A 13,680-nucleotide genomic window follows, 5' to 3' on the forward strand; every position below is an offset into this window, starting at 1 on the left:
TAAATCAGTTGCTAAATGTGGTTTACATGTTGGATTGAACTTTGATTTGCAGCTGTGGTTGCTTTATAAAGTGGTCAGGTCATCTGCGCGAGTCAATATGACTTTTGACTCTTTTTTTATAAATCAGACTTTAAATACTTAAAATATTTTATTATTTGCTTCAACGTTTTCATTTACTTCAATTTTTATATGTAATCATTTTTTACCATCTCCAATTTCCACCAATCTTCAAAAAATATTTGGATACAATTTTAGTGTTACTAAATATAAAATGAGTTTCTCAAACATAATAGTCAAAATAAAAACATATTTATATTGAAAGAAATTTTAAGATTTACTAATTATAAATACATATTAGACATAAACATACATAACTTTGACATTGATGCAATATTTATTTAATGATTTTTTATTAAAGTAAAGTTTTTTTACTATAATTTATTGAAAGTTTAAATTTTTTTGTAATTTTTTTCTCTATATTAATTACAACAACATTTAGAATTAAATTTGTATGAAATTGTATTATAAACATTGACATGTAATTTTAAAAATTGCTTTATTTTACTAATTATTTTCATAAAATTATTTAATTTACTTAATTTTAATCTTTGTTTTTCTTTAATTTAATATAATCAAGTTCTATTTTGACACGCAGAGCTTTAATGTATAAATAAAAAAAAAGTAACCTAATAAATATAAGTAAGACAAAAAAATTAAAATTTAATGCCACATTGTATTGTACATTTGCGTCTAATTTACACATTAATAATCTCTTACATATTAAAATAGTTGATTTTTATAAATATTTAAATAATTCACATTTAGATACATATAAATAATTTACAATTAATTTATTATTGTTATTTTTGCTAAACTTAATAAAAAATTCTTAAAATTTATTTACAATTTATCTGGTAAGTTTTATAATTAATAATAATTCTGACAAAATTGGCATCGTTTTATATAATTAATGATATAGTTCATTTTTAATATACATATTATAATTTGATAAAGCCACATGGAATTTCAATCATAATTTATTTAGTTTTTCATTTGAACATAATTACTTACAAACCTACAACCACATCAATGCGCAACATATGTTGCCTTATGATTGTTGTTTATTTTCATTTTATTTTTTGTTTTTGTTTAATGTTTAATGTTTAATATATATTATATTTCATATTATGTTTGCAAAAATTTTTAAGTATAAAATTTTTTTTATTAACAAATTTTATTAACTTTATTGCTTTTGTATATTTTGTGCTTTTCTCTTGCTTATATTAAAACCTTTTTATTATTGCTTCTTATGATACTGAAACGCTTCTACAATTAAAAATATAAACATTGAGAATAAATGAACAAACGAAGCAGATCCTCATATTTTTAAAAACGAATATCGAAATTACGTTCAGAGAGAGAGGGTCGGTCTTGTAGTAAATATGGGAGAGAGAAGAGAGTATAAATTAAGTGTGATAAAAGAGTATATATATATATATATAAGAATTAAATAAAAAATCAACAACGAACTGAAAAAACTAAATTACACATTACATTAAATTTTTAAAGCAAAAATAAATAAATTAATTAAAATATGATTTATTTTCAGTTTTCAAACATAAAAGCATAATACAGTAAACTAAATAATATAATTTTTTTATATTTTACTAAAAACAAAAAAAAATATCTTTATATAAATACATATACATATATATATAACTAAATTCAAAGTTTTTATATAAACATAAATAAATCAAACTCTCCCCCAATTAATCATAATTTAGTATTTAGTATTGAGTTTTGAGTTTGCGTCTTCACAAGTATCTACAAATATTTTTTTTTCTATTTGGTAATTTTTAAACAATTTAAATGCCATTATTTTTTTTCTATTATTTTGTAATTTATCACATTGAGTTAGTTAAAAATTTTTTAAACACATTTACTATATTGGTGTTGTATGAAATTCCAATATCATATTATTCACAATAGCTATACTAGCTGCTGTTAGTTATTGTTGAGCCTGTTAATCTTCTGCAAGTTGTCAAGATGTTATTATCGATTTAACAGCATCATCCAAGCCGGCTGATACACAACTAAAATCTGTAAGCACCGCAGCTGTGTTTGCTGCATTTGTTAAGTTATGTTGTTGCTGTAAAGTGTGTTGATGATTATGTAGACTGTGATGCGTATGATGATGATTAGTATTGTGATTTAATAGCTGTTGATGCGTATCAAGCAATAAATTGTTTACATTGTCACCAACTTCGTTCCCTGCGTTCGTACCGCCACTTATAAGACAATCGCTAAGATCATCTGACAACAAACGACGTTTAGCAGCCTCTTGGCAACTAGGTAAAGCTACCGTAACTTGTTGACGATCATCAAGCAAACTGTCATCTAACAGTGCGCCCATCGAATGATCCAGAGAAAAATTCAAAGAATCTGACTCACTATTTTGCAAATTTAAAATGCTATCGATTGCATTTTGCACATGTCGACTGATGTCATCGTCAAATTCAGCGGAACCTGTGATGTGATTAATGTTATGCTGTTGTAAGCTATGTTGGTGCATATGTTGTGGTTGCATACCATGGTTTTGAGAAAAGTGTTGATGGTGATCCATATTGTCATTATGGCCGTCTAAAATACCATCAAAATGTTGATGCGCCTGCGTAAAAGTGTGTTGTTGTTGCTGTAATAACAATTGTGTAAACCCACCAGGGCTTGCATTTACGTTATTCACATTGGAGCTGTGTTCCACACCTAAGCCATCATGCAAAGATAATAAATCATTAGTATCCATAAGATCATGATGTTGCATAGCTTGTTGTTGTGACAGTGGTGAAGATGATGTTGACGATGAGATTGGTGTAGTGCACATCTTTTTATTGATGTGTTCATCTTCCAAATCATTCGCAGACATCATGTGGCCATTCCAATGACGCTTTCGAATATCACTGTTCCCATCTCCTACAATCCCATTTGCAGCAATTGCATTTGTTGATGTTGTTGCAGCGGACATAAAGTCATTAAATTGAGCTTCCATAGTTTGCATCCAACGTGGATTATTATTGCAACTTAACTGTATGTGATGCTGTTGATTTTGGTGTAGTACTGTATTAGCCGTATACTGTTGTTGTTCATTATCAAATAATACATTTTGTTGAGTAACTGGTCCAGTTGAGCTGCTGTTGGTTGCACGTATAAAATTTGAGTTCGTGCCTAGTTCATGATCCCAAATTCTTTTGTCTTTTATTCCAACATCATCAGCTGAAGATTTTGTATCACCAAATATATCATCTAAACCGGATTCAATATCATGCGAATCACTACTACTTTTACCCAAATGAACTGGTGATTCACCAAACATAGCTTCTAAACGTGTTTCAACTGATTTGTGTACTTCTGAATCTGCATGGAAGAAGTCACTAATAGAAGCAACATGTTGATTGTTTGTTTGTTGTTGGTGTTGTTGGATAATTACAGGTTGTTGTCGTTCTTGGCTGCAGCTGTTGTTACTCCCGCTACTACCACTTGTATTGGTGCTGTCTTTACTTATGCAACCATTTGGAAACAAATCGACGATGTGGCTAGTGTCTGTTGTATTAAGTAAGGCGTTGGAATCAGAATTTTCAAAAATTTGTTCTAGCGACTTGACTGTCGTTTGTTGTTGTCCTATTTTATTTTCGGAATTGATTAAATTCAATTCCTTTTGCAGGCAAAACCAATCATCCTCGTGTTGCTTAGCGTTAATATGTTGTATGTTAAAGTTATTTGGTTGTAATTTTTGTTGATGTAGTATTTGTGACATTTGTTGTTCATATAAATTGCTTACTTTGTCACTGGATATAGTTTTTTGATTCATTGTAAAACGTTCATTTGCTTGATGTCCTTGTGAAATTTTATTTTGTTCTACTTTTTTCATTATAAAACTGGGCCTTATCTCTGATTCAATATCGAAGTTATCAAATTCTTTTTTAACATCAGCAGAGTGAGTATTATTTCCATCGGTTGACATGTCATCTTTTTTTATAGAACTGCTGTATTGCTGTTTATTGCAACTAGAGTAAGAAGTCATTGTTGATATCTTGCCTTTGTTGTCGAAACTTTCGACATCAGTGTTGGTTATTTGTGTATCGTCAATATGCCAACCATATTTCTGATCTTTCTTTACGATATCATGTTTTTTAATCGATGCAAATATATTAACATTGCTGCTATGTTTAAGTAAATCAAATTTATCCATGAAGATAGCACCATTTGTGATATTATTTGGGTCACGGTCACGGTCAGTTGGCTCAGTTTTTATTTCATTTTTGAAGCCAGAATTTTCTTGCTGCAGTGTACTATCTTTACAACTGTTTATGCCTGGTGAGCTAGTATTGATTTTATAAGAATTTAATTCGGTTTTGAATTCGTCCATAAGTTGTCGCTGATGTTGCTCAGTCAGATCTTGTTTTAATTCTTGATCAAGTTTTTCCCACTCATCCTGTGATTGTTTAGCTGATTTTAAATCGTCTAATTCCAGTTTCAGGTCGTCAATCATTAATTGCTGTACCTGACAGAACTCCGAAGTGCGATGTGGTAGCTGTTTTTAAATAAAATAAAATGATACATATTAGAAAATTTCTATTTAATTTCAATTTCAGTTTAATCTCAAAATTTTTACTAACCATAGATTCCTGAAGTAGCAATTTTTTAAATTTGCTGGAAAGTAAGTGAAATTTATCCTTCAGTCGTGTTGCGGTTTGATTAAATTCTTCATCTTCTTCAATTGGTATATACTCATCCTGTTGATGCATGCAATGATAACTGTAAAGAGCAAGAATTTTTTATTAAATCGCTTCTTTTAAAATATAGAATGAGAGGATCACATACCGAATAAGGCGTTTTACAGCTTCCTCTTTGCTTTGAAATGGATTACTGTAATCAGGTTTGATACAACTTTGTTGATCTACATCCAGTTGACGTATAAATCTATTAAAAAGAAATTCATTAATTTATGCATAAAAAGTTATAAAAACAAGAGAAAAAATAAATTCGTTCAATTCTGAAATATCGACAAAACTACTTTTGTGTTTTCAACCAACTACTCACAAGGAGAGACGAGCAAGTTTCGGCTTTGTCGACTCAAGTTCTTCTGATTTATTTAGAGCCGTTGTTATTGTTTGTGGAGTTGAAGTAACCACGTTGTTACTAGCTAGTATTGTAGTAGTTCCCGCTGATATTTTAGTTACACTTGAGGATGTTGTTGGTGCTGCTATTTCAGTGGCTACAGATGTTTGTTGTGGTTGTTGTTGAATTTGTTGCTGTTGCTGGGGTTGTATAGTAATCGTATTACTATGACTGCTAACAGATGCAGTTGTTGTTGTTGTTGCAGAAGCAGCTGTTGTGCTTGAAAATGCTGTAATGGACATCTGTTGTTGGGTCAATGTTGTTCCATTCGAGGAGAATACTAAGGGTGGTGGTCCGTTTGGCACATTATTGGAGTTTTGGTAAAGCGTGTTCTTCTGTTGTATTGATTGTGGTTGTGGTTGAGTAGTTTGCTGCTGCTGTAAGCTATTCGTGGCGTTATTGCCTTGCTGAACAAATTGCTTTTGCTGAGATATCATGGGAACCATGGTATTAGGTATTATATGCTGTTGTTGTTGTTGTTGTATTTGCTGAGTAGCAATTTGCTTAATTTTTGCTGTTGTTTCTTTCGCTTTGGCTTGTTGCTGCTGTTGGCTTACATTGTTTGTTGTTAATTGAGAAATTTGTTGTGATTGTTTCTGCTGCTGCTGCTGTTGTTGTTGTTGTTGCTTTTGTTTATTTTGCTGTACATTTTGATGATGTTGCATCGGATAAATATGTATGCGATGAGCTACATTTTGTTGGTGAGCTTGTTGTTGTTGTATGTTGTTACTAGAGCAGCTAACTGTAGTTGTTGTTGAATGATTATTAGGTTGGACGACATTTGCTGGTATATTTGCTGTATTTGGTTTTAAATCAATTTGCTGATTTTGTTGGTGCGATATTAGTGTGAAACCACCATTCGCATTTGGTAATAAGCCTTCAGGTGTGGGAATTTCTTTTCCTGAAGCTAATATTCGCTGTTGCTCTCCCAGGAGGCGTTGCAAAGCCACATTTATTTCGTTATCACTCATTGGCTTATTGAATGCAGCAATTACAGCTGGATCAAAATCTGGCGGCAACGGAGTTGTTGCGAGTAATGGCCTATGTTGTAACTTAATTGTGAGGTATTGTATTTGCATTTGAACTTGTTTAAACATTTGTTGTTGTTGTGGCGTTAATTGTATTGTTTGTACACGTGAAACCGTATGTTGCTGTTGCTGTTGTGGTTGTGGTTGTGTATGAGACGGATTAGTTTGTGATTGTTGCTGCGTCAGTGTGTTACTGTTGTTAGCAGTAGTAATGGAGGTAAGTACTGCAGGTCCATTTGTTATACTTGCAGTTGATGTGGTATTTGCAATGCTAGTAGTTACTGCTTGCATTGAAAAACTATTAATAAATGTTGTGTTAGTGTTATTGCTAGTTGAAGATATATTGCACGATAAATTACTGTTGCTGTTGCTGTTGCTACTATTATTATTAGCAACAGACGTATTGATAGTTCCGCTATGATTATTAAAATTTCGTTGATTATTCGTTTGCAACAAGTTTGAAGACTGTTGAAAAGTTTGCTGCTGTATTTGTTGTTGTTGTGGCGGTTGCTGCTGCATTGGTGCAGTGATACCAATTAGTTTTGTAGTTTGCTGTAAAGTTTGAAACGGTTGTATGCTATTGCTTGTAGTTGTAGTGGTAGTTGTTGTTGTTACACTGCTGCAAGCAGAAGAGACAACAACTTGCTTGCCGCTTGCAATATTTGGTTGAACGATTTGTACGGGATTATTATTTGGTTTTTGTGATAAAGGATCTAATTTGGGCATCGGCTTTACAACGCTAGCATTTTTCATAATTGCGGATGTCCCACCTGCACCTGCAGCAGCAACGTCAGCAGCAGTTGTTGTAGTTTTTGGTTTTCGTACAGGTTTCTTTTTTACAACTTTTGTTGGTTCTAACTTGGCTTTACTTTGATCTATAATTGGAGCGACATTTGCCACTTGTTTTGTGACGGTTGTTGTCGTTGTTGTAGTGTTTGTCAGAGTTAGCGATGAATTGTTGCAATTAATAAGTGGTTGTATTGGTTGTGGATGGACAATCTGTTGCTGCGGTTGTATTCGAGACTGATTTAAAGGTTGATTTATACTTGAGTTAAGTCCAATGGTTGGTTGCGTTGTAGATGGTAAAGGGTTGACGTCATTAAAATGGATTTGCCCTTGTTGTAGACACTGTGCCAATTGCTGAGCATTTATACCAGCTGGAGCAATAAGTAATCTTTCGGTTGGTCCAATCGATGCTGCTGTTTGAGTTGCACTTATAGGTGTTATCTGATTGTTAAAAGAGTTAAGGCAAAAGAGCTGCTGTGTAGACGGATCTATTTTTGGTAAAGCAACATAACGTTGCTGACTCTGCACAGCTGCTGCTGCAGCAAATGCAGCCTGGTTTATTAATGCATTATTTGCTTGATTTGTTTGTGTCAATATTTGTTGCTGTTGTTGGGTAAATGTCACCAATTGCTGTTGAGGTTGAGGATCTTGTGGCTTGATTTGAGTTTGTTTTGAATCATAAACAAAACGTTTGTTATCCAATTGCGTTTGTTGTTGGCCCACGTTTTGCCCTGACATGTGATTGGTGACATTCGATGTATTCGCATTTAATTGCAATTGAATTGTGGGCGGTTTTACTGTAGACAAATTTTTATTTACAGCTCCTGTACTAGGAGCGATCACAGTTTTTGAACCATTTGAACCAATTTGCGACTGTTGCTGCTGTATGGTGTTCGCCTGTTGACTCCTATTATCTACTTTAGTTGGCTCATTGATTATTGTCAAATTTGGGAATGCACCTATGGAAGAGAATATTTGAAAAATAAAATAACGGTAATTATAATCTATTTAAATATAAAGTTTTTTTAGTTTCAAATTTAAGATACCTTTTAAGAGAGCTTGTAGTATAAGTTGAGATTGAGAATCTTGAGGTTGATTTGGATCGTGCCTTAGAATTAAGCGCTCACAATGTTCAGAAACTGCTAAAGTTAAGCTTCCAGTAAGTTGAGGAATCAATGCCGCAGCAGATGCAGGTGAACCTACTGATATGGATACATTACCAGGCATTCCTGTCAGTTGCGGTGGTAATATTGCAGTTGGGATAGTATTGTTACTGGTTGAATGATGCTGCTGTTGCGTTGTTGTCTGTACGGGTGCGGACTGAGGTATGGCTACTAGCTGCATTTGTCTACCATCAGATGATAGTTTAATAGTTGGTTCTTGTTGCAACGAAGAAGGTGCTGTTGGGGTTTGAAAAACTATCTGTTGTTGTTGTTGTTGAGGCTGCTGAGATTGTTGTTGTTGAAATGGTTGCGCCTGTGTTGGAGCTATAGTAATGTTATTCGGACTACTTGATACTGTATGAGATCCTATTTTAACGCCAGTATTGTCCAGTATTGGCATAATTTGTATTTTATTTTCCACTGCATTAGAGACTGCATTTGGAATTGTGCTATGGTTTGTAATCTTTGACGCATCTACTTGTGATATTTGTATGTTACCAATTTGGCTAGGAACTTGTGCAGGTGTTGGCGTTGTATTTAGAATAGTTGATGTTGTTGTTGTTGTTGGCGCAACAGTGGATGTTATAGTTGCATTGACTGTAGGTGTGCTAATAGTAGTTGTAGTAACAGAAATAATGTCCTGCTTTTTGCCATTACGTCGCACTGCTGGTTTTCGCCGCGGTTTAACCGCCACTGTTGTAGTTGAATTGGAAGTGGGTGTACCAATAGTAGCAACTGTTGTCATTATTGTTCCACCAGCAACAGTTGAAGTAGAGCTAGAATTCAATATCGTTGAATTTTGAGAAGTGAGAGTATTATTTGTTTGGTATATTGGTTGCATATTTTGTTGAGACGACGACTGTGAAGATGAAATTGGTGCTGATGCTGGCAAATTAAAATTTAATGTGGGTGTACTTTGGGTATTTTTAGGTTGTTGTTGTTGTTGTTGGTGCTGCTGCTGTTGCGCAATTGCTGCTGCAGCTTGTTGTGCTAAATGTTGCTGCGCTTGCTGATGAATTTCCTCAGCAGTGGGAAGGCGTGGTATTGATATTGTATACGGTGGTGTAGTTGCATCATTTTGATCAATTTTAATTAATATATTTTGCGGCTCGCCATTTTCACTACATAGGGAAGTGTTAGCAGAATTTGTAGTTGTTGCTGGAATTGTGAAGGTGAAAGGCAAGGAATCACCACCATTTTGGTTTGGAATAGAGATCATAATATCATTTGTATTTGATGGTACTGAGGTTGTGGAAGCAGATGTTGCTATTTGTGGTGTAGATGAGTGTGAAGAAGTGATAACTACATCGTCAGACTGTGTTTGCGGGTTAGGACAATCCATTCCATAATCCTCATCATCATCATCTTCCATGATACCACATAGTTTCATTACATTTCCGAGATCAAGTTTGCCATTGCTGGCTCTAGTTATTTGTGGTGTAGGTGAAGGAGATTTTGGTCGAACTTGTTGCTGTTGTTGTTGTTGTTGTTGGATTTTAATATTATTGGTGGGAGCAGAAATTAAGTTACTTTCACTATGAGCGTTTGAAGCATATTGTGACTGATTTATTTGGTTTGTAGTTACTGAGAACATATTATTGCTATTTGACGTAGGAACCATGCTATTAGTCGTTGTGTTCATTTTATAGTTCGTGTTTGTGTTAGCTGAGTTGTTAACACTGGTGGTGGTAGTATTAAAAACAATTTTTGTACCCGCATTTGTTGGTATAGTAGTGGCAGCTCCTGATCCTGTTGGAGTTGCTGGTACAGTTGCTACCAAAGCGGCGGAAGCGACTTGTTTTTTCTTGCGTGGCTTTGGCTTTTTCTTCGTTTCTATAACATTCGATTGTTGTGTTGCTTGTTGCATTGTATGAGGCTGAACTTGTATAGTAGCAACAGTATTGCCCGTTGCCGTATTTATTATTGTCGTTCCATTGGGCAATTGTTGTTGATTTATGGTCAAAGACGTGCTCGATTGTTGAGGACTTGATGTCGTTGTAATATTTTGTATTACGGAAGCTGGAGTGGATTGTCTCAGTGGTTCAGGAGTAACTGCAACTGGGACATGCGCAGGTGATGATTGAGTTAAATGAGATATTGTAGACGTCTGTTGTGGTGGTGGAGTTTGAAATGTTGCCCCTGCTGCTGCCGCGGCTGCAGCTATCTGTTGTATATTTGCACCACTTAATTGATTAAGATTAATCAGTCCACCAGTTGTACCACTTAAGTTTTGCTGAAACTGAGCTGGCAATTGGGACAATATAGTCGTGGCTGGCGCAGCAGTTGCACTTAATCCATTTGGCATTTGTATTTGTGCAATACTTCCACCATTAGTGGCAGCCGCAATTTGGAGATTCTGTAGTTGTGCGGCAACACTTTGTCCCAATAAATGACTATTAATAGTTGCTGCAGTGGTGAATTGTTGAGATCGTGGTGTGTTCGCAGCAGCGGCTGCCGATAGTGCAGCATGCAAACCGCTCAACTGCGTAATGGCTGGATTCTGTGGAGTTGTCTTGATTGTTTGTAAGTGATTCGCAGTCTGTTGAATAAGGTTAGCTTGAGAGGATACAATAAAAGTTGGAGTTGCAGCTAGTTGCATGGTGGCCCCATTCGTTCCCAGTATACGCAGAAGTTGTTGAGGTTGTTGTTGTTGTAACTGTGGTTGGGGACGGGAATTTTGTATAACTAGAGAAGGTGTTGCTGTTAGTTGAGGAGTTGGTGGCCGTAGAATTAATTGAACTCCCTGTGGAGTATTTTGCTGCACTAGTACGGGCATTTGATTAAGTAACAATGGTTGTTGAGTTGTTGCTAAACTGGCAGTGGCACCAGCCGGAAGTATAATCTGTTGTTGTTGCTGTTGATGTTGAGTAGATGAGGTGGGGGTACTAGAAACGCTTAATTGTGCTTGTTGCGGCTGTGGTGAATTTGATATTTGAGGCAACTGGGGCATGTTGCTGGCAGATACAGATGCGGATGCAGATGCAGCAGCGTTATTGCCAGAAGACCCATTATTTTTGGTTTTTTGCTGATTTGTGGATTGTGGTGGCGGTGTAGAATTATTTGAATTATGCTGAGGTTTCGGCAGTATTTGTTGAGGCGCTTTTGTTGCTTTTAATGTTGTGTTCGTTGTTGTATTATTATGACTGTTGTACGAGGTGGGAGTGACGCTTGTTTGAACTGTTGAGGTGCTGCCGATGAATCGTTGTTGTTGCGTTGTAGGAGCCGCAATTATTTGACCTTGTGGTCCTTGAATAAATTGAAACACTTGCTGCGGCTGCTGAGTTTGCTGCGGCCCATTGCTGGCAGCAATTGTGAATTGTTGCTGTAGCATTTGCATTGGTTGAGGTGTTGGTGGTTTTATAGCGGCTGAAGTGATTGTATTACTTGGGCTTGGTATAGGACTATCAGCGATTAAAGGACTACTGCTTTGATATTGCTGAAATTGTTGTTGTTGTTGTTGACTAAGTGCTGTCGTAGGCAACACAGTTGCTCCTGCTTTTTTCGTTTGACCTTTTGGGCAACCAGCCACATTTGCTGTCGCAAACGAACTGGGCGTGTTGATCGCTGCTGCCTGTGGTTGCCCATAGCCGCCGGCTACAGTAGTTGATGTTAAAGAGGCGGGTTGGCAAATTGATGTCACAGCAGTGCTAAAAGATTGATGCTGTTGTTGTGAGGGTTGATTATACTGCGGTTGTAGAGAACGTTTATTTCCCTTCTATAATTAACAAAATTAAATTAATATAACAATATAACATTATTAATATATAAGATTAATAAGATTAGGTTAAATATATATCATAAATAAGCAAATAAGCAAATATTTATTACCTTATTTAATTGAATGTTATTTGAGCCAACTAAGGTTGTATTGAATTCATTGCCAGTAACCGATGTGCCAGATGTAATGGAAGCTGCACCAACACCGGCTGTCACGCCAATATAACTTGTGGCAGCAGCAGGCGATTGCGATGGACTTGGTTGAAATACGACAGTACCAGCGTTGGGACTGCCATTAGTAAATTGGTGAATAGATTGTCGTCTACCAGGCGTTACCGCTTTACGTTCCTATAAAATGAGATTAATAAATCTGTTATATAGACATTTTTGTTGGTTATATTACTTGATCTTGTGCTGCATTTGTGATTGTGCTTCCTGCTACTAAGAGAACATCTTGTGGAAATGGTGACAATGACGGTGATGGTTGCAAACGTGGACTAGCTGAGATCGATGGTGATGGGCTGGGCGTTAAAAACGGACCCGGAGGAGACAATATTCCTAAAATATTTAAAAAGATAAATGTTAAATAAAAATGTTCAAATATTTTTTTCAAATTAATAATATTTAAGTATAAGGTATTTTTGTTCAACACAAAAGTACTTGATAGCTAAATTTGGAGTACTATGAACTTCAACGAAGTGCTATAACATTTTACTGCTACTTCAAAGTTTTTTGTTGCAGCAGGACTTGTTTGCAAGAGAACAACACAAAGAGGTTGAAAAAATCCTTTCTCGATTGCCTGCATAAGTGTACTCCATCATCTGCTACAATCAAATTGTAATTATATATTTCGCAGCAAAAACCATTTTTGTGGCTTACGTGTATATTAAATTTCAAAAACCAGAAGTGAACATCAGCAAATAAAAATTAACCAAAAATAACTAAAAACAAAACAATTTTAGGTATTTTAATACGTGACCAAAGAGAAGTTTGCGCCATTTTCTGTAGATTATTTATCTATGGATTTCTATCCAAATTCTACTTCTTTGGCTTTTTTTAATTTTTTAATTTTTTAATTTTACACTTGCGAAATTGTTTTCCTTTTACTATAAATGAAGCAAAAATAAATTGCTTTAACGGTTGGGGCACAGCACAGAGTTTATAATATTTTCGGTAGAGAGGTTTCACGGCTCATTGACTTATAGTTCAGATTGTTTCCGCGTTTTTCATTTCACGGGATACTTTTTACTTTGCAAAGGATTTAGTGATGCTTTTTTATGTCGTGAATAATTAAATTTTTATTTATTTTTTAAATATATGCCTTTTGAGGGCAATTGTGTTTGTTTAGGTCAGATATATTAAAAGAAGGAAGAATAGCTTTAATGTGGACCACTTACATTTATAAGGAGTTTAACAAAGTAATTTTAATAACTTATAATAAAATGAAGTAATTGAATTAGTCAATATAACAAATAAAAATACTAATAGTCTGTTTGGATTGATATAAGGTGGTTACTTTTATACATGTAGCGGAATGTATTATATGTATTTTGGCTTGCCATTTGATTTTTAAATTGATGTAAGTGTATTCTAGCAAGCTTTACAGTTGTTAGTTAATATTAGATATATATATATATAACAAAGTTTCATTATTAAAGTTAGTTTAAATTAGTTGAATAACATTTATTTGAAACTCAAATAAATGTACTAAAAACATTTCGAGAGCACATAAAGGTATTCTACTCTTTCTTATTTATAGCTATTGGTGGTTAGCTTTAGTTCTGCAGATGTAAACAAGAGTAACAAGTTCA

The 13,680-nt window shown here is 34.6% G+C and overlaps 1 protein-coding gene across 1 annotated transcript in view; it reads right to left on the reverse strand.

Annotated features, from left to right (window-relative positions):
- Window positions 1-1,876: 1,876 nt before the first annotated feature.
- The window catches only part of LOC119682365 (mucin-17), an 82,255-nt gene continuing 70,451 nt past the window's right edge, over window positions 1,877-13,680 (reverse strand). The window contains exons 2-8 of the mRNA XM_038095781.1: window positions 12,273-12,427; window positions 11,981-12,217; window positions 8,036-11,867; window positions 5,098-7,948; window positions 4,879-4,977; window positions 4,674-4,812; window positions 1,877-4,588 (exon numbers count right to left, since the gene is read on the reverse strand). Of these exons, the coding sequence (XP_037951709.1) occupies window positions 2,042-4,588; window positions 4,674-4,812; window positions 4,879-4,977; window positions 5,098-7,948; window positions 8,036-11,867; window positions 11,981-12,217; window positions 12,273-12,427 (9,860 nt within the window). The 3' untranslated portion in view covers window positions 1,877-2,041. The remainder of the gene's footprint in view (window positions 4,589-4,673; window positions 4,813-4,878; window positions 4,978-5,097; window positions 7,949-8,035; window positions 11,868-11,980; window positions 12,218-12,272; window positions 12,428-13,680) is intronic.

Source organism: Teleopsis dalmanni, chromosome 2 (genome assembly GCF_002237135.1).
Source record: "Teleopsis dalmanni isolate 2A chromosome 2, ASM223713v2, whole genome shotgun sequence".
Classification (NCBI taxonomy): domain Eukaryota; kingdom Metazoa; phylum Arthropoda; class Insecta; order Diptera; family Diopsidae; genus Teleopsis; species Teleopsis dalmanni.